At 41.4% G+C, this 25,394-nt stretch overlaps 2 protein-coding genes across 15 annotated transcripts in view; both read left to right on the top strand.

Moving 5' to 3' along the window:
• The window catches only part of STK38L (serine/threonine kinase 38 like), a 53,785-nt gene extending 43,597 nt beyond the window's left edge, over positions 1 to 10,188 (top strand). For 2 of the 4 annotated variants that reach the window (XM_050712427.1, XM_050712431.1), the window contains 2 exons: positions 1,151 to 1,242; positions 4,680 to 9,695. In XM_050712427.1, coding sequence (XP_050568384.1) covers positions 1,151 to 1,242; positions 4,680 to 4,807 — 220 coding nt within the window. In that variant the 3' untranslated portion in view covers positions 4,808 to 9,695. Of the gene's footprint in view, positions 1 to 1,150; positions 1,243 to 4,679 lie in introns of all 4 variants that reach the window. The other 2 variants (XM_035540850.2, XM_050712428.1) reach the window with 2 other exon arrangements.
• A 7,986-nt stretch (positions 10,189 to 18,174) lies between these two features.
• BMAL2 (basic helix-loop-helix ARNT like 2) overlaps positions 18,175 to 25,394 on the top strand; it is a 40,691-nt gene continuing 33,471 nt past the window's right edge. For 2 of the 11 annotated variants that reach the window (XM_035540854.2, XM_050712404.1), the window contains exons 1-3: positions 18,758 to 18,844; positions 21,757 to 21,857; positions 24,303 to 24,352. In XM_035540854.2, the coding sequence (XP_035396747.2) occupies positions 18,773 to 18,844; positions 21,757 to 21,857; positions 24,303 to 24,352 (223 nt within the window). In that variant the 5' untranslated portion in view covers positions 18,758 to 18,772. Of the gene's footprint in view, positions 18,441 to 18,757; positions 18,845 to 21,756; positions 21,858 to 22,107; positions 22,164 to 23,491; positions 23,513 to 23,596; positions 23,791 to 24,302; positions 24,353 to 25,394 lie in introns of those variants that run through there. The other 9 variants (XM_035540859.2, XM_035540856.2, XM_035540858.2 and 6 more) reach the window with 8 other exon arrangements.

Genomic DNA, 25,394 nt, shown 5'->3' with positions numbered 1-25,394 from the left:
GTCTACAGGGCGCTGGGCAGAGGCACTGACTCACCTCAGAATGGCAGCCTCAGTGGCCTAAATTCTGCTGGCCAAGCCTGGGTAGAGGCCCTGCCGAGGCAGCCATACCACGTCTAGCCTGAGCTTGTGCATGCAGATGCTGAGCTACATCTGCGTGTACATGCAGTGGTAGCACCTTCAAAGCAGTCTTTGGGCCCACAGATGTTTTCAGCTGCAGTAATAGCTACTCTTCAGCCCTTCTTAAGGCTTGAGGTAGTCTGCTCTTTCAGGAATACTGCACTTTTGCATATGAAAATCCACACAGTGGGCATGTGATTGTTCAGCTCATGTACTTCTCATTTCTTCTGTTGTGGAAAGCTTCATGTAACTTATCTTTTCAGTGTGGGAAACATTAATGAGCAGCAACAGCAGTGACTTACCTGTTCATGCCACATTTGGCAATGTGGCAAAAGGGTTTCCCCATTCCACCCAGAACTGGATTTAATTGTAATTGTAATAATCAGAGCTGTAATAATTTTACAGCTGTAAATTAATATCTCCCCCACAGTGCCATGTTCCAGTTTGAATGCTTTCATGGGACAGATCACTGAAGTAACTTCAAAAGCTACCTTAAAGCTTTTTAAAGGACTGTCTGATTGTTAAGCTAATAAATCAGTAACGTGTGACTCAACTCATTTTGGATGAGAGATACTGACAACTGAGCATCAGAAATGGGAGCTACAGTCAAAAGGTGTTTGGATGAGTTTCAGGCTGATGGGTACTGGAATTGTAAAACAACATGTCTAATGGCTTCAAATGCGAGTAAAATCCTGCTTGGCTGGGTAGGCAGGATTTAAGAAATGAAGGTAACCGCTGTGGTTCTTGGTGACATCAAAGATCGTAATAGCTGTATAGCAGATGAGTGTAGAATGCTGTTTCAGCTAATGGAAAAGCATGTTTTCCCCAAGTTTGCCAAGAAGATGCTAATGCTAGATAGGAAATTAATGAACGTTGCCATGATGTCAGAAGGTAGGCAGGCCAGATGCATCTCTCATGGAAGCTTTGTGCTTTAAATTACAAGGATGTTGTAACTGTAAAACACTAAGTTAAAAGAAATGGAACTTAATGTATCTTTTTTTTTTTCTTACTATTCTTTTATGTCTATCTACAGGGAAAGACCAGCTGCAATCCCTATAGAAATCAAAAGTATTGATGATACATCCAACTTCGATGAGTTTCCTGAATCTGATATTTTACAGCCAGGTGAGACTGCCACTGTAAATTCCAAATTTCTATCTATAATGTGCCAGAATGCTTCATGGGTTCATTCATTCTTGTTGTTTTTATTAACTTTTCTGATGTTCTAGTCAAGGTAATATACAGGCTTGATCTAGAGATTCTCTTTCAAAAACAAATGTAAACGTATGACTTCTCATAGGAAGGGGACCAGTAAAACTGCTGTATTGGACTTCCGGAGGGCTGACTTTGAGCTGCTCAGGACGCTGGTTGGCCGAGTCCCTTGGGAGGCGGTTCTGAAGGGCAGAGGAGTCCAGGAAGGCTGGGCGCTCCTCAAGAAGGAAATCTTAACGGCACAGGAGCGGTCCGTCCCCACGTGCCCAAAGACGAGCCGGCGTGGAAGAAGACCGGCCTGGCTGAACAGAGAGTTGCGGCTTGTGCTTAGCAGAAAAAAGAGGGTTTATAATCTTTGGAAAAAAGGGCGGGCCGCTGAGGAGGACTACAAGGATGTAGCGAGGCTGTGCAGGGAGAAAATTAGAAAGGCCAAAGCTCATCTGGAGCTCAACCTGGCTACTGCCGTTAAAGACAACAAAAAATCCTTTTACAAATATATCAATGCGAAACGGAGGACTAAGGAGAATCTCCATCCTTTACTGGATGCGAGGGGAAACCTAGTTACTAAGGATGAAGAAAAGGCTGAGGTGCTTAATGCCGCCTTTGCCTCAGTCTTTAGCGGCAATACCGGTTGTTCTCTGGATACCCAGTGCCCTGAGCTGGCGGAAGGGGATGGGGAGCAGGATGTGGCCTTTGCTATTCATGAGGAAATGGTTGGCGACCTGCTAAGGAGCTTGGATGTGCGCAAGTCGATGGGGCCGGATGGGATGCACCCGAGGGTACTGAAAGAACTGGCGGAGGAGCTGGCCGAGCCGCTTTCCATCATTTATCGGCAGTCCTGGCTATCGGGGGAGGTCCCAGTTGACTGGCGGCTAGCCAATGTGACGCCCATCTATAAGAAGGGCCGGAGGGCAGACCCGGGTAACTATAGGCCTGTCAGTTTGACCTCAGTGCCAGGAAAGCTCATGGAGCAGATTATCTTGAGGGTCATCACGCGGCACTTGCAGGGCGAGCAGGCGATCAGGCCCAGTCAGCATGGGTTTATGAAAGGCAGGTCCTGTTTGACGAACCTGATCTCCTTCTATGACAAAGTGACGCGCTTGGTGGATGAGGGAAGGGCTGTGGATGTGGTTTACCTTGACCTCAGTAAGGCTTTTGACACCGTTCCCCACAACATTCTCCTCAAGAAACTGGCTGCTCGGGGCTTGGACTGGCGTACGCTTCGCTGGGTTAGAAACTGGCTGGATAGCCGGGCCCAGAGAGTTGTGGTGAATGGAGTCAAATCTGGTTGGAGGCTGGTCACAAGTGGTGTCCCCCAGGGCTCGGTACTGGGGCCGGTCCTCTTTAATATCTTTATCGATGACCTGGATGAGGGCGTCCAGTGCACCCTCAGTAAGTTTGCAGATGACACCAAGCTAAGTGCGTGTGTCGATCTGCTCGAGGGCAGGAAGGCTCTGCAGGAGGATCTGGATAGGCTGGAGCGATGGGCTGAGGTCAACTGTATGAAGTTCAACAAGGCCAAGTGCCGGGTCCTGCACCTGGGGCGCAACAACCCCAAGCAGAGCTACAGGCTGGGAGATGAGTGGTTGGAAAGCTGCCTGGCCGAGAAGGACCTGGGAGTATTGGTTGATAGTCGGCTGAATATGAGCCAGCAGTGTGCTCAGGTGGCCAAGAAGGCCAACAGCATCCTGGCCTGTATAAGAAGCAGTGTGGCCAGCAGGTCTAGGGAGGTGATTGTGCCCCTGTACTCGGCTCTGGTGAGGCCGCACCTCGAGTACTGTGTTCAGTTTTGGGCCCCTCGCTACAGGAAGGACATGGACGTGCTTGAGCGAGTCCAGAGAAGGGCGACCAAGCTGGTGAGGGGTCTGGAGAACAAGTCTTACGAGGAGCGGCTGAGGGAGCTGGGCTTGTTCAGCCTGGAGAAGAGGAGGCTCAGGGGCGACCTTATCGCTCTCTACAGTTACCTTAAAGGAAGCTGTAGTGAGGTGGGGGTTGGTCTGTTCTCCCACGTGCCTGGTGACAGGACGAGGGGGAATGGGCGAAAGTTGCGCCAGGGGAGTTTTAGGTTGGATGTTAGGAAGTACTTCTTTACCGAAAGGGTTATTAAGCATTGGAACGGGCTGCCCAGGGAGGTGGTGGAGTCGCCATCCCTGGAGGTCTTTAAAAGACGTTTAGATGTAGAGCTTAGTGATATGGTTTACTTAGTACTTAGTGTTAGGTCGGAGGTTGGACTCGATGATCTTGAGGTCTCTTCCAACCTAGAAATCTGTGTCTGTGTCTGTGTCTGTGTCTCATAGCTTCTACTTCCTTAAAACTTTAGGGGAAAAAAAGATTGTAACAGTTAAGTATATTAATGAAAATAGTTTGCATATGTAGTGAGCACCAAAAGCAGTACAGTTTTCTACCATATAGTCTGTCTAAAAAAATTCTGATAAAAACAGTCTGCACTGATTTGCTTTTGACCTTTATCTTTTTTTTTTTTAGTTTTATGCCAAACAGTGCCTCTCCAGTGCCTGTTAGCTATTCCCATATTTAGGTAACGCCAAGTGCGTTTGTATTGGTTTTGGCATCTCAGACCCACTGTATTACTGAAAATGTACATCTAGATACCCAAATACAAACTTGGAGATCAGCATTTTTGGCACCTAGAGTTGAAAATGCTGTTGTAGAACTCTAAAAGCAGCAACCTGAGTGCTGAATATAGGAGCCTTCTGCAGTGAATGTCAGTGTTCAGCACACTAGCCGTGTGGGCTGCTCACAAAATAAAACGTGACTAGATCTCCTGCTAGCTATATGAGCCTCGCAGAAGCTATAACCAGGCAGAAGGCCTAGAAAAGGAACATGTGCTTCATGTATGTAGTTCTCTTGGGAGAACTTGGATAAAACTTTTTCTTCTGTTTGTGGTGAGGATAACACTGTGTATTCCTGCATTTGTTGTGCATGGTGCATTCTAAATGTTTTGTTTCTTCTAATTACATATGCCATAGTTGTTTAAGAGGTTCCTCTCAATGTATGGGAGCCTATGGTATATACATATACAGAAGAAAATAACCATTAACAAACAAAACAAAACTTTTTTCACTTCAGAGATGCATGCTGAAATTAAGTGACTATTAAGTCACTTATTAGTTACTTTTTAAACTACATTAAACTAATGTAACACTTACATTAATGACAAAAGGCAGCTGACCTGATTAGAAACGGGATTTTTTCAAGGAATTTCTGATGAGTAAGGAAATACAAGTTCAGGACTGTTGATGTGTGAAAAGTCCTTTCAGTAGCAACACTGTTTTTAATTGGTTTGTTGTTTGTTTGTTTGATTGATTTTTACTTTTGTATCTGAATTCTAGTGCCAAACACAACGGAGCCTGACTACAAATCCAAAGACTGGGTTTTCCTCAATTATACCTACAAGAGGTTTGAAGGGCTCACGCAGCGTGGTTCGATCCCTACCTACATGAAAGCTGGGAACTTGTGAAACAAAACCCAGACCCACAGAAGAAATAAAAACACAAACCTCAGGTAGTTGCATCACCAGACCCGCTTGGCGTTAGTTATCAATACATTGACTGGTGCGCATCAATTTCACAAGGAAATTCTACAGGATTAGGATTTCTAAGACTACTACAGGAATTAGTTGGCAGTGCCAGCTGGCTTTTTTCTTTTTTTTTAATATTTGAATATTTTTGTTAACTTTATTATACAAAGGTACTGGAATAAAAGGAATGTACATCCCTTTGTAACTGCACTATGTGTGTATAATGGTTAATTATGCCTCTCTGTCCTGTGGCTTTGTTTGTACTGTAAACTGTCTAATCCACCCAGGAGTAAAACACATCATTTTACACAGTATTGTTATCATACTGTTTACCTGGTGGGTTTTAGATATGCAGTATTAAAAAAAAAAAAAATTGCCCACATTTTCAAAATTCTCTGAGCAGTTGCTCAAGGGTGTTCCAGTTGTGGTCTGCAGATATACCCCATGAGTGTGGCAATATTGGATTATTCTAAATAGCAGTGTCCTGTGGGGCCTACTTGTACCCTGCCTAGCCTCGTTGCTCCCCGCTGGAGGGTTTTGTGAGCAGATTGTCCCTTATTGTGGGGGATGTGGGGCAGGAAGATGGTCCATGTGATCTGTATAGTGGCATTTCTGCTTCAATTGATAATTAATGGGTCCTATCACTGAAGATGATGATACTGTTCATGATGATGATACCTGTTGACAGCTTCAGAAGAAAAAAAGGAATCTGAGTAACAATGACAAAAACTCTTAACAGGTTTGTTTTTTCCATTACCAAGTTCTGAAAATATGGCAGTTTTCAGGATTGCATTTCAGCCTCTGTTGGAAGGCAGATAATCTTGCTATTGAGAATTTAAAATATCCTTTTCTGTCTGAGAAAAACTTATCCTAGAGAAGTGATCAAATGGCTGCTTTTTCTTTTTCATCTCCCTAAGAAGTTCCAAGAAGGGCTGCTGTTGCACCCTTTTCTTTCCAGGATACCTGTAGCAGCCTCTGCCAAACCAGAGGAAATGGAGTGCCCAACTAGACTCGCTCTTCTGTGGGCTCCAGCTCTTTCTAGTGTCTCTTCCTAACGTGGACCATGGGATTATAAGGGATCAGCTGAGTCTGAAGCCCAGTTACCAGGAACCACAAACAACTGCGACTGAATCAGGCAGAGCACCTACACCTGTTCTCCCCACTCTGCAAGATGGTGACAAACTGACAGTAGAGAGGGGTCTCCTTCCCCTGGGTCAAGGAAACCAAAGCAGAAAACTGTGTACTGGCTATGATTTTCTTCCTGAGCTACATCCCTGCCTGTACTAGCATATTATCTTCAGTACTTTGAATCTATCACAATACAATGGAAAACTTTGGTATCATTTTCTGATTACAAAAGAGACTTACAGCAATGAACAATTCACCAGTAATTCAACGAACAGAGTCACTGTTGCTGTCTTCCTGCTTTGAACACAAGTGAAAGGCATTCTAAAGCCCCCACAACACCCATCAGAGTGAAGCACAGGATGTTTTGGCATGTGGTAGGGAAGACTCCATTAGACTGACTTTTACAGCAAAATGGAAGTGACTATTTATAAAGCTTTTACAGAAATATTTATTGCTGTTAGGCACCATGGTATCAGCTGTTCTGAATTATTTGTATGCTTCAAAAACATACTTTGGAGTGTTCATCTGTTGCATAAAAGTCCATTTACCAGAAAAACTTCTGTGCATCAGCAGCTTACTGACAATGTATGTAGTCTTCCCTGATCCAACAGCTGCTAATTTCTTCAAGGCCTTCAGTGATGCCTTTCCTCCAATACTTTATCTTCCTTCAAGCATCTAACATCTGCTACTTACGCTGCTTTTCTACAAAAGAAATAGCGTTCAGTTCATCAAAGAAGAGTATCCAGTGCTTCAGGGCCCACCCAATTTATAAAGTCAGATTATGGCTGAGCTAAACTTTGCCTAAATGTTCAATTTAAGTGGGAACAACTATGTGATCTCCTAGTTTTTCTTCACAAACCTTACGCTAATTAACACCTCTTTACTGCTACTGGGACAAGATCCTTCAGAAATTCTCTGGTGTTGTCTTTAGCCATGTCAATGCAATGTAGTGAAGGTCAACTGTATCCATCCAGAGACTGTCCAAAGCCAGTAACTTAAATCCACCTTTTTATACTTTTGCATTTCTTTCTGCCACTGGCGTAGCAGCTTCTGAGAAAAGGAAATTCCTTTCCTGACATTCAGTCCTTTCTACCAAGATGGGGGAGATTGGGCAGAATATATACAAGATGCAGACTTTGCCTCAAAGGGTACTGCTATTCAAAAAAGATTTTTTCTTAGTTTTAATTTCCAGTCTCATTCATGGGGTCACTATATGCACCAGAAGTGGAATTCCTGTGAACAACACATTTCAAAAGACCACAATTACCCTTTTGTGTAATATAAAAAGAAGTCTTTGCTTGAATTTGCGAAGACAAGATCAATTTCATGGAAACTGCAAATGCTCAGTAATACTGGTGTTTTTTTGTTTGTTTGTTTGTTTTTTCCTGCAGAGTTTGCAGGAGGGGAGATAAATACACTCTTAATTTAAAGCTATCTAATAAACTGTCTGTACATACTCACTGGTTTACAAACTTGGGAAACAGCTGAACCCTTATATTCATAACACTAAAGATAATACGCATTTAAAATTGCAGATAATTAAACATATCAGTGCTCACATAGGAGTTGTATCCTTCAGGAAACAGCCTGCAGCCTATTTAGCATAAACTCCTGTATTGTGGTAGTTGAATTTATTTCTTTGAAAACAATTATTTTAATCAAGAAGTCAAGTCCAACAAAATGTTAACTACTGCTTTTAGGATTATAGACTTTTTTATTTTTTTCAAAGGTAAAACTGTGACACTATAATAGATTAAAAAGAACAGAAGGTTAATCTGCACTGGCTTTCAAAAAATGGAAGTGCAACATATCTTTTTGCTTTATTTTTGTCTTATTCCTTTGGATGGTCATTTGTCTTATTCCTTTGGATGGTTCATTTTTTTTCTCCTTTGGTGTTGTTTGTCACTGTGCCGTTTATTTTTCTTATTCTTGGAGTACCAAAGATCCTGAAATGGCTTGATAATTGCAACCATGTGAAAATTTATTTTGTGGAAGTATGATTTGTTAACTTTTGTTAAAATGTGGAATTTTGTATGCAAATTCTTATCAGAGGTTTGCTGGGAAGTTAACCTATTCCAGCAGGGAAAACCTGAGTGCAGCAATGGAAGTAGTGAGCCTGAATCTAAATTCTGGATCTGAATACGCTGAAAGTGGGGAGGAAGTTTGAATTAGAAAACACATCTGAGCTTTTGCACTTTGTTCCATCTCTAATCAGCATGAATGCGTGGCCTTAGGTATAGGACATATGCATTCATTCACATGCAAAAAGGAGTTAAAATAATAAAAAAAAATTGCCAGCATTCACAAATCAAATATTGTTGATACTGCATTTGCACTGTTAAATTTGCTTTGCTGGAGCGTTACATGTTAGTTTTATAGGTCAAGGGTTAAACAGCTGAGTGGTTGGATACAGTATGGAATAATAGCATCTGATATGGGTGAATTCACCAAAGTGCAAAGGGGCTTGCTGAAAGCTCTCCCCACTACTAAGAGAAATGGGCATAAGCAGTACAAAGGGTGTTGTGTCAGCTCCTTGTAACAAGGTGACTTTCCTCCTCTGCAACAGCAAGTAGGGAATACTGCAGTTTAGCCCAGTTATACTCTAATGCTTAGGAAGTGCTCTCACTTTTTCAATATGAGCAATTACAAGCACTGTAACATACTGTACCTTGTCCTTTTAATGTTGATATATTACAGCAGCTCGTTCTTGGAGTCAAAATGGCAACTGCTATATTTTTCCTAGACTGTTTCATTAGTTGTGGTTGGGAAGGTTATATAGAAGCATTATAAAATTTATATGAGGCTTTTTACAGCATTTGAAAATAAAAGTAGCATTCTTTTTGTAAAGTTGCAGTTTTTTATTTCTTTATTTTTACAGTAATGTGTTGGGTTTATTTCTTTTCCAGAATGGGAGACATCTAGGGAATTGAAACACTGTTTGGGGGGGGGTTTCATTGTCAGTGGAATTGAAGATGAGAATGCGCGTCACTATTCTCAATCAGATGTACAGAGAGCGAGAATTACCTGACTGGTACCAACTGCAGTCACAAGAAGCTGCTTCTAAAAGAGCTACCACTCTTCACAGGAGGCTTTCATCTCCTTCCCTGGAGATCGTAATTTAGTCAAGAAAGGCTTCCATGGACAGTTGTTCTTCAATTCATCACAGAAATGTTTTTGTCCTATTGTTCCCAATTCCTTACTGTGTTTAGAGCAGTGGCAGCAGATGCAGTTGTTAGGCATTAATGTAAAACATTTTATTGAGGTGAGCAGCTGAAAGCAAAGCTACCCGCTGAGTAGCCCTCCAATGAATAACAGCCCTCCTCTGCTCAAGAATCACTGCTCTCAGTAAGCTGATGCAATTTGAACAGGATCTTACAAATTCTATTTAATGCAATTACACTTTTCTTCCGGTAACCAGAGGTTATCTTGCACTGAGCTACATCTTGTAAGGAACTGCAGGCTTGGTTCTTTTTCTCCTTGCATTTCCAAATTCAGTATTTCTCAAAAATACAGCGCCTTAAATATAAAGGCTATACCTTCAGCACGTGCAAATATGTTTTTTTCTAAGTTGACCACTCAAGCAAATAGTATATAATTTAGTGTTTATAAAACATACTGCAAATATGTTGTGCTTTTTTTTTTTTTTCTGTACAGTGTGCCTTGTAACCAAAATGATTATGCTTTGGACAATAAAATGTCTTTCTGACAATCTTCTTATGAAAAGTGAAGGAAGGAATATTCAAAATGTTCTGTCTTGCTAAGGGGTGTGATGACAGTAGTGGTTCCCAGCTCTGGACTAGACAAGGGTGGACTTGCAGTTCAGGCAGTGCTTAATGTAGTTCTTTAGGTTAATTTTATTTACTGGGTATGTAAACTTTAATTATCACAGAGGTTCTAAAATGCCTTATCCAATAGCTGAATTTCAAAAATGAAAGTTGGTTTGAAATGTGCGCGCTGTACTAGTGTCACCTGTCAGCTGTGCTGGGCTCCGACACACCGGATGAGTGTCTGGCTAAAGGAGCTTGCCGTCTGAGATACCAGCTCCAGCAGCTACTGGGGCAGCTCAACGCTGGAGAAGGGCAGGTTCACATATATGTAATGGAATGAGCATATTCTTTGTCAGTTGTAATGGTCCTGAAGTCTCCTAAGAGGATTTTAAGTTTGTTGTATTCTTAATTACCAATTTTTCTCCTGCTATGTGCTTTCAGTCTGGTATTTTCTTTTTCCCTTTATTTTTTTTTTGTTTTAATTATAATTATTAACTTTAGTCACCACTGTTTTAGTGATCGTCTAAAGTGCAGGACTACTGCCGAAGGAGGGCACCCAGGACCCCAGGCTGAATCTGTACCTCAACCATGAAGCAGAACAGCCCCCCCTACTCCTTCCTGCTTACTGCTGTTCTCAGCAGCCTGGATTTGTGTACTTGGCTGCACGGAAATACTGCTGCAGTCGCCGTAAGGGGAATTGGATCTTTGCACATGCAGGGAGCTCATCTCACCACCTCCTCCTCCCATCCCTTCTCTCCAAGTTATTTTATGGCATGGAGGTTGCTGTTCCCTGGGGAAGTGGGGCGTGTAGGTTTGAACCCTCTCACACTCTGGGAAATTAACCCAGGCTTCTCATTTCTCAATCAAGCCAGAGCTCAGCTAGGGACAGCTTGTTTCTGAGTTGAACCAACCCTTGATGCCACATCCTGTTTCCATACCAGCTGCTTTAATCTGTTTCTAGTGAGCCACCATCTGCTGCAGCCTCTTTCTCCCGCAGGAACACACAGCGCTCAATGTCTGTGCTGGCCCCAGGCAGCTGCCTTCTGCTGGTGGCAGTCCCCGTCCCTTCCCCTTCAGCTGTCCTTGCCTGCCCTCGCCCTTCCAAATGCCAAATCTTTGCCCTTGCTTCTGTGCCTCCCCTGAAACTAGATGATGGTGAAAGGGGAGCTCAACAGCAGAGAGTGTTGCAAGCTTGGAGCTGTCATGTAAAAGCAGGGTGTAACCACTGCCCCCGCATCCATGTTTTGGAAAAAAAGACAGCAGCTACAGGCAGCAGGCGTTACACACACCAAGTGTGTCCTATAGATTGTTTACTTCCAGGGATTTAGGTAGAATCTGCCCCTCAGTGTGGATGTGTGGGAGTATGTCTGATGTGCAGGCAGGTGCCAGCTGCTCCCCAAGGGCACATCTGCACCCCCGTGCCCAGCTGCATAAGGGGGGACTGAAGGGGGAGCACCAATGTGAGTGTACACCTCTCCAGTGTTAATCTCACCCAAAGGCTGCAATGGCTCTGCTGGTTGCAGGCACTTATTTCCCTACTTCAGGCTTCATTATCTCTGTCTAATAATGACAAATGATCAGATAAGAGCCTCAATGACTTTCTGGTCATGACAGAGTGAATCACTGGTAAACCAGACATGCATCTCAAGATTTTCAGTCCAGCAGGCTGCCTTTGAGATCTCAACTGGTTCCCACTGATGTCAGCAAAAGATCCCTATCAAAAGCAGAGAAACCAGTGAATAAGTATGGTTTCAAAAGCAAGCTGCTTGCTGATGCCATGCTTTTATGTTCTTCAGGAATGAGACAAACAGATTTTCTACCTGTAGTGTTAAATTGGTTGAAAAGCAGTACGTCAAGAGGATAACTTTTGGCTTCAAATACAAAGGTGAGAAACTTGCATGGTGTTGCTGTTAAAGAAGAAAATATTACACCTCATTTGTCTGACAAACAGAATTAAACTAATGCCTCAAGGAAGCTTCACAAAATGTACAATTCCTTTAGGTGTGTTTTTCTGAGATAGCATAGTGCATCACTGTGGGACATGACCCGGGCTGGGCCCAAGTCTGGATTTTGCGTGTCCTGGGAAGCAGGCAGTGCGGTGTGGCTCCTGGCTTTGTGAAGTTCAGCCAGTGACCGACAGATACCTTGCGCTCAGCCGGTGGCGTTCTGCTGAGTAATGTCAGACGTACACGACCCACTGTGTGCACTGCTCGGGGGACTTCTGTCCTCAGTTAATTCGCTCTTGACTTAGTTGCACAGATTTAAGGTGGTTTACATTTTTGTGTCTTTGCATTTTTCCAATACCAGCTGTTTAATCTGAGGCTGGTAACGTCTGGAGAGACCAGGAATCTGTGCAATGGATGACAAATGTGCTTTAACCAAGGAGATGACTCTCAGGCAGCGATGTGATACATTGTTTGGACCTTATTTGCAGGCAAAGATGAATGAGATGATTGCAGCTCAGCAGTTGAAAGACTGGTTGTGTGCAAGCCCACAAAAAGGTGTTTTGTCCTTGCAGATGCACTGCCCTCGCAGCTGGCTTCGGTCTCTTCTAGCCACAGCAGAAACAGCACTGGGTTGCAGCTCAGAGATTCTAGAGAGCTAGGACTCAGCTTGTGGGCTGCCATTTGTACACCATGGGCACATCTCAAGTGCATTTCATTTTCAATGGACTCCCTATGTAGCTTTATTTATCCTTTTGTAGAGTAACTGCAATGGTGTTTTTCAGAGCCATTAGACACTAGGCTCTTGCCAGACATTCCAAAAGTACCAGTTTCTGCTAGGAATGAAAAGACCATTTAAGATGTGAAGTTTATTTTGTCTTTAAATTGAAAGTGGCACCATCAAATTGAGAGACTTTTAGGTAAGAGATATACAAGCAAGTGGATTATATTGTGGGCACAAACTGTTGCCAGGCAGGATTCCTAAATAACAAAAACACTTCTAAAAATGCTCATCTTTTTGACTTCTTTTAAATTTGTTAGAAAACCTCAAAGTAAATTGATCATCCTACTTTTTCCAATGCTCAGATTAGAGAGAGAGCACGTAGGAGTTGAAGCTCTTCCCAAGTGAAACTTGTTTCATCCTGTAAGGAATTTGTCAGTGATTCACTAATCTTTAAAGCCTGAATATTTCGCTATCACAACCCAATCTGACATACTGCATACCATAACCCATGTAACTTCACTCACTGTATTGTGCTGGGCTTTTGCTTCTTTGAAGGGCTTCTGTACCAGTTACTGAGTGGACATAATTTTAAATGGCTTTTTTTTGGTTAGTTTGTTTTTTATAGGCTGATTACAGTGTGTTTGGGCCATTTACATAATTTTTGAAGCAAAAGTCTCTCCTGATTTGGGGAATATCTTTTGCTTGAAAATGATGGTACATTTTACTAATGCACAGAATTTATAGCAAAGTCAACAAATTGCTTGAAGTGTGGTTTGTGCTGATTAACTTCAATTTACTGTTATTAAGTTCCAGAAGAAAAGCATTAGCTAGGTAGCCCCAAGTAGCCACCTAAGTCCTTTTTGTGTGAAGCAATAAAAGTCACCCTAGTACTACACAGTTGACCTCTCCATGGTCCCTCAGAGGAGAGTGCTTTTTTCCAGTCTGTCCCCACTTCTGAAATAGGTCTCTTAAGGGTAGTGTGCATGGAGCTACATCGGCCCCAGCAAACACACCAGAAATTAGCACTCCCTTCAGGAGTGTATCTCAGAGAAATGCTGTTTGAGTGCTCTCTGTGTCCTGTGCAGCAGCTAAAACACACTATGCTTCAGATGTTATTAACCATTCACAGAAAAGAAAAAGGAGTAATAATACAGACACCTTTCATTAACTGTTCTGTCACAGGCTATTATTTAACTGCTCTGAGGTTTGATTGTTGTTTCTACCCCCTTTAGCAAGTTGTTGTATTAGTTGTTTGGAAAAAAAAAGAGGTTATCTGTTGCTTACATAAAGCATTCTGTTCTTTACTTTATAGCTAAAAGCTGCTCAAGAGAAAGTGCTTTCCTAAAAAGGGCAAATATATCAAGTGTGGCCTATTCAAAATCAGTGCCTTACATAAATTGGGATCCTACTCTGCCAACACTCAAGGCTAACTATCTGCTATAAACACCAGTTACTGTCATATATGAAATGTATGGAATGTTCAATAATGAGACAAATCACCACCTTTGAATAAGAAACAAATATAATAAATGATGTTTAAAATCTGTGTTAATGAATTGGTGGTGCACTAGGTTTATAAGAACTTTGTAAGTCCCAGGAAATGTGACATTGAGCAAGGAAGAAAAATACACAGGTTATGAAGCTACTAAGAAAGCATGACAGGCAGAAATATCACCAAGGGATTGATCTATTTTCTGGCCTAGACATATCATTAAGTACAAAAAAATTTGCATTCATTGAATTACAAGTACTGCTATTGTTACACTAAAAATGTGAAATAAAATGCAAATAAGACATATTAGCTCTGTTTCTAGTGAGTCAATATGAAAAAAAAAAAAAAGAGTATATTGCATGCTGAATATTCCCATATGGAGAGCGTTTGTATTTAATAGCTTAAAGGACACTTTCCTGGAACTATTATTATATCTTCAACTCATTTTGCCTTACAACAATGGCCATTTTCCAATTTCTGTGGTTATCGATACTCCGAAACATTTTCAGACAACGTGATTGACTGAAATTTTAACATTTGGTTGTCCATCGATGATTCAAACCTGAAAGAGGAAGCTCCTAGCTTCAAAATTGGAGCAAAAGTATTTTGGCAGAGCCCCACATGAAATTTAAGCTTACTGTGAACTAATTCTTGGAACTGTGAGTTTGTGTTTTTTTCAGTATCAGTTGTAGGATATAAATAAGTGTATATCAATGATACTGATTTTCTCGAAGATGGCAACACAATATAACTCCCGTCTTTTAGCTCTTCCTACTGCCTTTTCTTTCATTTAAGGCAAGAGTGGTTTGTAATTGCTTTTCTCCAATACAAATTCTGTAAGACCAACTGAACCAACATGACAGAATACATACAGCACTACAGGTAGTGACTGTGGGATTATGTATTACCTCATATTCTGAGGTGACAAGTGGATTTGCAAGGAGGAAAAAAGTACCTTATGAAAAATTGTATGCTGAGAACGTCCTAGTAGTGCAATTGCATTTGCTCATTGACATCCCCAGCTGGCAGGCACCGCTCCTTGGCCAGGTGAGCATGTTTTGTTAGAGCCACTCACCCACTCTGCCTTTTTCACACGTCTAGTCTAGCAAGCACAGTTTGCAGGCCTCCACAATATTAAAGCCAAATGACAGAAAATCTAGAAAAGAAGATAAAAGATGGCACAAATGGAGTTCAGGACTGCAACCGAGTAGTTGTTCTCAAGATCGCAGTTTGGAGTTTAGGTAACTAAATTCTGTGTAAATCTCAGAAAGCTAAGAAGGAAAGATATCTTTGTTTTCTGTTTTTTAGCAGCTCTATCACCAACTAGGAAAGTTAGTAATCTTCCATCACATTGTCAGATGGATTTTTCCCACATCATTTTGTGAGGATTTACTTTCTCAGGTTTTTAAAAGTACTTTGGCAAACTTACATGTTTATATGCAATGAAAATAAGTATGACGGTGAGCTGCTGTCTTAAATGAGATGATGGAAACGGAGAAGGAAAGATTTTTTGAGACTTCTGTTTCAAGATACTGGCTTTCCCAAGATAAAATATTGACCTGCCTTCACAGAGAAAACAGACATAGAAACATCTGTTTTACACGTGATTTTTTATTTATTTATTTCATGTCCAGACAGGTATCACAGAATCATTTAGGTTGGAAGAGACCTCCAAGATCACCTAGTCCAACCTCTGTCCTAACACTAACAAGTCCTCCACTAAACCATATCACTAAGCTCTACATCTAAACCTCTTTTAAAGACCTCCAGGGATGGTGACTCAACCGCTTCCCTGGGCAGCCCATTCCAGTGCCTAACAACCCTTTCAGTAAAGAAGTTCTTCCTAATATCCAACCTAAACCTCCCCTGGCGCAACTTTAGCCCATTCCCCCTCGTCCTGTCACCAGGCACGTGGGAGAATAGACCAACCCCCACCTCGCTACAGCCTCCTTTAAGGTACCTATAGAGAGCGATAAGGTCACCCCTGAGCCTCCTCTTCTCCAGGCTGAACAACCCCAGCTCCCTCAGCTGCTCTTTGTAAGACTTGTTCTCCAGATCCCTCACCAGCTTCGTTGCCCTTCTCTGGACATGCTCGAGCACTTTGATGTCCTTGCTGTAGTGAGGGGCCCAAAAAAGGGCTAAAGGGCCCAAGTATACCAAAAGGTATACCAAGCTTTAGTAAGAATATTTAGTAGGACATTAGCATTTCCTTATTTGTTTTTTTTTTTTTTTAAGCAAGGCAGCAATAAACAGTCTTGTAATTTTCTAAAAAGCCCTAACTAGCTGTAGTCTTACCACCAGCGGCGAGGTGTCTATTACTACAGGAGTCCCCTCCGGACTGTTACTACAGCACTAGACCTATTGCTCTGTTGCATGTCACTATCCTTTTGAAGAAAAGAGCCTTTCAGAAAACTATCTTTCAAGCAATTTATTTCTGCAAGAGCAATTTTACTACTCATGGGTTTGTCTTAATGCTTTGCGTGCTTGCAATGTCTTTTGACCTGGAGAGATAACAAACATTCACACACATTTCTTTCCTCTTAGCATAATGTAATGAATTATGAAAATACCTAGGTAAATAATATTCTTGCTTTTATTAAAACCAACATGTTTTTTTTTTGTGTGTGTATTTAATTTTCTTTTTCACTTTTAGCAAAGGATGCTTTTCTTTTTATCTTAGAGAATAATTTTGTTATGCCTCCAGACCAAAAAAGCAATCACTTTTGTGATTGTTGTCTGTTGCACAAAGATAGAAATTTTAACAACTTAAACGTTAACCTCTAGAACAGATGCTGACAATGTGATACACTTTGAGAATAGTGCACCTACTTTTGCTAGTTCCAAAGGAGCCCCCATTACTAGTAACTGCCAGAAGCTCTGGAAGTCAATGGAACAGTACACCTGCAGAGGTAGCTTCCTTCACACAGGTCTCATATCACCTGGATCCAGCTGCCCTGTACACACTTGGCCCCTTGAACATGAGTTCAACAGGTAGGTGCAGGGACACATGCAAGAACATAATATGCAAGATGCAAGATGGCTCAGGTAAGGATGAGAGAGGGAATTAGGAGAATCTTAGCAAATAGAGGTAGAGCGCTGACAGTATTAAATTAGTGGATGCTACTTAGTGTCTTTGCTAACTATTGTGCATTGTGCAAATTAATTAAAGCAAGAAGCCTTGGGCCCCTTACCAAGGTTAGTCTCATGATAAGATTGTGAGCCTGTCTTAAGAAACTGGCAGAAACTGGTCCTGCGGATGGACAAGAGCCAAGGAGCAACTGAGTCTGCACAAGGACAAGAGGTCAACTAGCGGTGGCGAGGAAGAGTCACCAACCTTCATCCCCACGACCCCCTGCGACCACCACCAGGAGACACTGCGCAAGTGCAGATGGGAGGAGCTTATGGAAATAACTCCTTGGAACTAATTTTAATATGAAGCAGGGACAAGTTACGAACATGCATATGTGCAAGACTTTGGTGGGACTACCCCCCCGTGCTGCCCAGTGCTGAATAAACGTACCTACTTTACAATCTTACTGACTGTGGAGTCAGTTTTCCGCAAGTCAAGGATGCAAGAGACTTAGGCAACGGCCTGTTCTTAACAGCTGGAACTGAGCAGAGGCTACATGAGTGAGCTGGGGCAACACAGTAAAAGTGGTTCTGTTAAGAGGAACAGGTATTGCTGAGGTCCTGGTGCCCACACCACACATTGGAGAGATTTCATTTCAGGTTAGCTTTAGTGGAGTCGTGTGGAGCAGATGCCCATTACCAGGTGCAGCACATTAAGCAATTTCACATGCAACTTGAGGTTTCCACACGAAAGGAATACAGTTCTCATACAGCCAGACCACTCCAGGTTGCGAACCAAGATGCAGTGAGGATACTGGGTATCTTCACTTTGAAAGCACACACCTGGCATTAGTCAAAACCAAGGTTACACCCTCAGTGCCTAGCAGAATGCAGGTCTGCTGACACAATTCACCATGTTGGTAAGAGTTAACTATTTTTGTGCTAGTTTTTACTTGCATGTGTGACTGTTCATCGCCCTGCCCACACGGCGGAGCAAATGACCCCGAAAAAGGTGTCACCCAACCAAAATCATGCCAAGATTCGCACTGAGGGCTTTCTGCCACCCCTTCCCTCCCCTCACCCAGAAGCCGTTGGCCCCTGACCGCTCCCCGCCCGCCCCGCCGCTATCTCGCGAGAACCACCCCGCCGGGCGGAGGGGCGTGAGATGGTGGCGGGGCGGGGAAGGGGGGAGTAAAATGGCGGCGGGGCCGGAGCTGCTGAGGCGGTGCCAGTGAAGGGTGGGGGTGGGAGCTCGGTGGGGTGTCGGAGAGCCCGCCCTCGGGCCGGGCTGTTCCGTTCTGTTACGCCTCACCTTAGTTCACCTCCCGCATGCCGCCGGAGCCGGGGGTTCTCGCCATGGCCGAGGCAGGAGTGGGGAGCGCCGAGGGGGCTGAGGAGGAGCGGCGGGCTGGCGAAGGTGGCGGGGGGCGGCCGCTGTGGACGCGGGCAGGTGTGGGTCGGGGGTGGGCGCCGCCCGCGGGGCGCGACCTGGCGTGGTTGTCCGCCCGTCTGTCCGCCTGTCGGTGGGACCCCGTGAGTGGGGCTGGGGTGCTGCAAACCCGGGGCAGGGAGGGGGCTCTGCCCTGCGTGCGGTGGCCCTGAGTGTGCTCGGGGCTGTGCCATCTCACTTCTTGTGTCTTCAATTCTTTCTTGGAGTTGGATTTGGGTGATCTTTAAGGTCCCTTCCAGCCCGAGCCGTACTCTGGTTGGAGCGTAGCTGAGGTGTGCAGGGGTGGATGCAACGGTGGCGGACTGTGCGTGTCCAGAGGAGCCACGAGCACAATGTCCACACTGCACTTCACTTTGTTCAAGCTACAGATGTGGCATCATACTGATGTGATGTGGGCTGCAAAGGTTTCTCTATGTTTGACTTAGTACGCTGTTTCTGATACGCAATTAGCTATGCACCTCATACGTTTGCCTGCCAAAAAGTCATCCTAGCATAATTTAGTATTCTAAGTGTGGTGATTTTTGGCTCCTGCGTGCACGTGCCTATGCCTGTATAGTGAGCAAGGTTTGATCTTCTTATTCATAATCTTAAGCTTCTGGTACTAAAATAAGGCAAGTTGTAAACCAGCTGCAGCTGCTTGTGCTCCCCCTGCCTTAAAAACGGGTGTGTTGTTTCCTCTTCTGGGGTTCTGAAAAACAGAAGTGAAGAAATCTCTCCTAAACCATCGTTGCAGTTCTGTTTAGTTAGCACTGATTCTTCTAGGTTTAGTTGTTGTTTTAACACGTATTGGATTGTATGTGTTTTAAGATAGATGGGGATCCTAGTTGTCTAGAAGAAACAGGCATTTTTCTGTCTCCGTTTGGCTGTTCAAATACAGGTATAATTTTGTAGAAAGTAATTAGTGTTTGAAAACAAAGTGTTTCTTATTTCACACGGTTTTTGCAGTGTGTAAAGTTGTGTTTGAAACAAGCTTTTATTGTTTCTATGTGATGCATGGGAAGGAAATAATAAAAATAAAGAAAGCCCATTGTGGTCATTTTTCCATTTACAAACGGGAAGGTAATGAACCATAGGCTTTTATGTTTTACTGTGGAAGAAACCCTCCTCCCTGGTTTTGTTGTTACTCAATGTTTATACTTGTTCTTTTAACAGATTTTGAAGAAACAGTCTTTTTCTATCAACTTTTTTAAAGATAAAAGTATCTTCATTTGTTGGGAATAGATCCATACTTGTCAGCTTCTTAGTATTTTTTTTTTTTCACTTGAATGTACACATTATTGTTAGTATACTTGCACATTATTAAAGGCAAACTCTAAACTGGACAGTTAACATCAGTTCAGAATCATCTTCACCGTAAGAATAAAACCACTTTGTGGGTGACTGGAAAGTGAATCAATATGCATACTCTGTTGAAAATTCCCTGTTTGGGCTCCAGGACCTGCTGAAAATGTGGAAGTTCTTCAGCAGGCTTGATGGAGTCAGCCTTTTCTTGCAAGTTTTTGATTCAAGTAAAACCAGGTATACTCAATTCCTTTTCCAGTATATGATTGGAAAGGTTTTTTGGTTTGTTTTGTTCCCGGCCTTGTAATGAACTGAGATATATGAGACTCTCAGTTTCTATCAGTGACCTGATTTGAGCCTGGAAGTGACAAGGAAGGCAGGGTAATCTTTCAAGGGCTTGTCTGGTATCTTTTCATTAGCTAGTTACAGTTATACTTTTTAATAAACTAATAGGTTTGGACAAGTCATTGGTGTTTGAGATCTATTAAGTGGATATATTATTTAAATAGTTGTGATTCTTGAGTATATTTTCTGAATGGTGAAAATAAATGAGCGTAGATGCAGAAAATAATCAGTGGCCTATATTAATATTTGGTTTAAATTTTTATAATTTGGGATATTAAATTTTTTCAGCATTTTGTGATAATAAAAACAAATCCAGTGTTCTTAAATCAACCTTTAAGAGTTTCTCTATTTACTGAAGTATGCATCTTTTTCCTGTTTATGCATGCTTATGAAGTGTGATACACAAAAAAACAACGCCTGTTTTAGACAATACCGTTCTGGTATTTTCATAACTTACCACTGACTAAAACAGTCGCCCCTGCTTTAAAGGAAGGTATACTGTGTGCTGTGATCCGGATGGTAAACTTGCTGTAAGTAGTTGTGAAGATGGTTTTCACGGCCTGTTTTAAAGCTGTAAACCCCCAAATATTTAATACAACTCTCACCCCTATTTAGAAAATACGGTTGCCTGCTTTATATGTGTTCAGACCTGCAGGACCTGTAAAGTGATGCATATCACGGTGTCTGTAACTTTCTTCCTCATACAGCATAAAGTACTGTAGGTATGTAGAATACGCGTACAGTTTTTCTCATTCTGTAATAAAAACCTGCAGTAAGAATTCATTAGAATGATTTTAGAAAAACAGTTTTGTAGTAAAATAAAGCAATTTACGTGATGTAAAGCTATTTGAAATTAATTGAATCAATAGCTATCTTGTATGAGTATGCACCAGTGCATGTACAGCTAGTTACATCTGTAATTGCTGAGGAAACCAGAGACTTCTAGATCTTCAAACAAAAACTTTGAGCATGTCTTAAGCATTGCGAAACTTAAGAATCCAACTGGCATCTTGAGTAGTACCTCACTTTAGAAAATCTAGGTTGCTTAGGTACTTCTGTGTGTTCATACCTCTGCTTCTCTTTATGACTGTGCTCATAAGGGCTTCAGGCTGAGATCCTTATATCAAGTATGTACTTGGAGGCTACGTGCACGTGTTGGCGTTTAGGTTCAGAGCAACAGCATTATTTTGAAGTGAATTCTCAGTCATCCTCACTTACTGCTCTGCAGCTTTGATATAAATGAAGTAGACTCCTTTCAGAAGAAACTAAGCTAGAATGATATTGTAGGAAGGTTAATGCCACTCCAGGCACATACCAAATGTACTCCAACTCCAGATGTAAAGGACTGAACCAAGGGTTGGTTCTCAGACAGCTTTGAAACACATGCATTGTAAGGTTTCTTGGACAAGTGAACCGGATTGAATGGGATTTAACATAAGCTCCCTGGACTACTGAAAAACTAGAAATGGGGACTTCTGTAACCACCTGTTTTGCTCTGCTGGCCTGCTGCTGCTCTGCTGTAGTATTTACTAATAGACATAGCCTAGTAGCTCATGTGAGTAGATTACAATTTCAGTAAGTAATCTAGCAAGTTAGAGTAAGGACCACTTATGTGCCACCTTAACTACATTCACTTCTAACACAATTTTGAGTTCTTGAAACTTGTCAAAGCTTGGATTTCCTTAAGCAGCTGCCGAGCTGTGACATGGAGAATAGTTCTGCGTTGTATCTTCTGAGGACAAATGCACACAGAATGCCACCCAAAAGGTTGCTTTGTTGTTTTTTTGAAAGGTACTTGCTCATTGATATCTTACTTTAAATATGTTTTACTGCAATATCCCAGTAGGTGGATTTAGATGTTGTTTTTTAGTTGCTTAAAAAAAATGAGGGCAGATTAAGAGGTTTTGTATTAATTTATTAATATCTACATTACTTGTATTTTTCCGCTTATGTTTGGAGTGCCTATGTGTATCTTGTACGATTTCATTTTGATGATTCTAAGAAGTGACAAGTATGTTTTAATATTAAATGAATATTTCAGGAGAGCCCATGGGGAGTGACTTTACCGCTAGCCAAAAGCTGAACTTTGACAGGGAGGTGAGTGGATCATGAAGTGGCAGTAAGGCATAATTAAGGCCATAATTCTGAAGGACTGTCTGGGATTTGTTGTGTGTGACTCTACCAGGTGCTGTCTGTGGCTGTTGTATTGCAGCAGCTGCGTGAGAGGTCTGTAACCACCTTGGGTGGGATTCACCTTGCTTATCTTCAGATGTCAGTGGAGTAGATACAGCATCAGAGCTAGCTACTTTCTTCTTTGTGTAATTACCAAAGGGAAGGAGGTAGGCACTCAGGCTGCATTTCATCTAACTGACTATGGGAATCTATTTTAGATTGAGATGAATCACCCTAGAAATGTTAAATTTCATCTAACCAACTGTGTGAGTCTATTTTAGGTTGATATGAATCACCCTAGAAATGTCTGCTACTCTCCAAGAGGCCCTAGAATGGCTAGTTCAGATGTGGACATAATTGTTTGCTTGGAGGCATCGCACCTTTTATGGCTGGTGGAGTTTGGCCGTAAGCCTTTCCTAATAGCCTGTGTTTGTTTAGGAACTGAAAACCTTAAAACTGCTAGTGGTACAGACTGCTCAGAAATGTGGCATGTGTTTAGAAAATATTATTGTCAGTAATTAGAAACATGTAGGTCTCCCAAGTCTTGTTTTTTAATACATTGCATGGGATTCACACAGAACAATTACTGAATGTATTTTTCCCCAACTGTATAAATTTATAGCCCTTCCTTAAATGGTAGGTTTTGCCTTATTAATTCTAATATGTTTAGTGAGAATGTACAATTTTTCATGTGATATGTTTGTATGGGCTTTCCTTTTTCATAGAGACAATGCTTACAACGCTGTTTTTTGTTTCTAATATTACATTTGACTGTCCTGATGTACATACCTAATATGCTTCTTCAATATTTTTAAGATAGATAAGTATACATGCTTAATACTGAGAACCAAGCAGATCATAAATAGTTCCTTGAAAACATATGTCTATTTGCTCAGTCAACAGTATGCCAGGGCCTTAGCAAAAGTGTGAAATTATTAATAGCATTAGTTTAAAAAAAAAAAGTCGATTTGAATTTTGTTAGCCTTGCAATCCAAACTAGTGTAAGTAATAGCCTTTGGAGTAGCAAAACAAAATGTATCTAGTTGAACTAAACTGTTTCTGTCACTCGTTTCAAAAGTAACTAATGATTTTAATCATCCAGGAAAATAAATTTGTAATAAAGATGGTCTTTCTGGGTGTTATTGTTCATGAAGCAAGAGTGGGAGACATTTAGTTTTGCTTCATGTGTTCCTAGAAATGCTTAGTTTTAATGGTATAAAACTGTTCACAGAAATGGAAAATAAAAGGAGGTCCCTCAGCTGCACAAATGAAAGGTAGGAATCTAGCTAGGAACCTCCTGTTGTAGAAACACACCTTATTTATTGGATCCTTTATCCATCTCTCACAACGTGGTACAGGCAGAGTGAAGAAGTCTCTCGTCACAGAGTGCAGGAGGTAGACGTTCTTCAGGGGGAGAGCGAGCACCTTGGAATCACCTAGTCTCATAGTGAGAACTATTTCAGAAAGCCCGAAGGGATTATTTTAAAGCGTTCTTACTGACTTCTCAGAGCTGACCTAGCTTCATGAACTGTTTTTGTCTGCTTCTTGTTCAGTGAGTAGTAGGTATTAAAAAACACTTGTTCTTGTCTGTGAAATTCTAAATATTTAGTTTTCTACTACATTAGTTAGTTCTGAAGTTTTAATTTATTTCCCTATTTGTTTTCTGTTCTTTTTTTGATAATTTTAAATACTTAAGAGTATATGCTGCATGCTGTACATGGCAGGAATTAATACAAATTCTTAATATTATCTATCTTCCTGAAGATATATCTAGATGGCACTTAATATGGCATTTCACTGAAGATGTCACTGTGATAGTAAGGATTCAGCCTATCACCTAAACATTTAGATGTAGAAGTTCTAATAAATTTTTGCTGATAAACTAAACATTCTGATTTTTCTTAGTTAAGAAAAAGATGTTAGGAAATGTAGAGGAGATGGGTTCAGTGTTCAGAACTTAGTGCCAGTGTCAGGAAGAATTGTAGTTATTTCAATAGTATGAAGGATAAATTGGAAAAGCTGTAAATGACACATCGTTTGATTCCTTTTTTTTTTCTTTAAAAGGAAGCGGTTTAGGAAGCAGGCTGGCCATCTGTGTGCAAAGGAGTATTTAGGTCAGTGGGTCTGTTCTGTCCTGCCTTGTTAAAGGATGAAAGGATTTGTTGTGCTGAAAGCATTCTTGTCTTTGATACATTTAGGTTTCTGTTTAGTAAATACTCTTATGAATATGCATGAAGAATGATTGTTACTTCAAAAACCTTATTTAGTGATTGTAGACTGCTGTTAAAGAAATGAATTAAAACTACTCCCTACAAATAAGAAGTTCCTTTGGAATTGTTTTTGTTTGGTTTTATAGTTGCAAGAATTTGTAGCAGAAATATCAAGTGAAACTATGAAGTGATGATAAATATTTAAATTTTTTTTTGATTAACTATTTGTGCCCTTGTATTTATAACTTATTTTAAAATAGTTTTAATATCCCTAGTTTGAATGTATTGTGTTCTTGAAGTAACTACCTCTTCTTTCTGTTGTAGATGCCCAAAGGCTGTTACTTATTTGAGAAGTGTTTATTGATTCTCTGTTTCCGCCACCTACTTTTCTTTGGAACTTCCTATGTGGCTTAATGAGTTAAAAGAGATTTCTAAAATAAAACGGGCTGTCTCTGTATAGTCTGACTTGGCAGAGAAAGGATTAGTGGAAGACCAGGCAATGTTCTTCAAGTATTAGCCTATTTTCATTTAACTCTCTAGAGTAATATTCCAACAGAAAATGAGAACCTAGGAGGTAATTTTTCTGCTGTAAGATGAGTTTATACCCAAGAGGGGAAAAAAGCATGCACTGTGCTTCATTCTTCTTACAGACAGCACAGATGCTAAAAAAGTAAAATAAAATACTCTTAATGAAGTATCCAGATTTTCTTCATGCTGGACTTTGAAAGTACCTATTTGTTTTTTGCCTCCTGCAAAAGTAGGAGATACTCGCTTTGTGGAATTAATCCTTTCTTGTTTCTAGTTGTATGATGCTGGATACTTTCCTCACTAGCACAGGAAGCCTAAAGGATTGCCTTTGTTGCTGCAACAAAGTTAGCTCTATTTCTTTAAGCATCAGCTGGGTAATTCTTTGTAATAACTTTGCACTGAGATAGGGAATAACAAG

This window comes from Cygnus atratus, chromosome 1, assembly GCF_013377495.2.
Source record: "Cygnus atratus isolate AKBS03 ecotype Queensland, Australia chromosome 1, CAtr_DNAZoo_HiC_assembly, whole genome shotgun sequence".
Classification (NCBI taxonomy): domain Eukaryota; kingdom Metazoa; phylum Chordata; class Aves; order Anseriformes; family Anatidae; genus Cygnus; species Cygnus atratus.
Note: the sequence above shows the minus strand (reverse complement) of the source record. Positions and strands in the feature narration are given on the sequence as shown.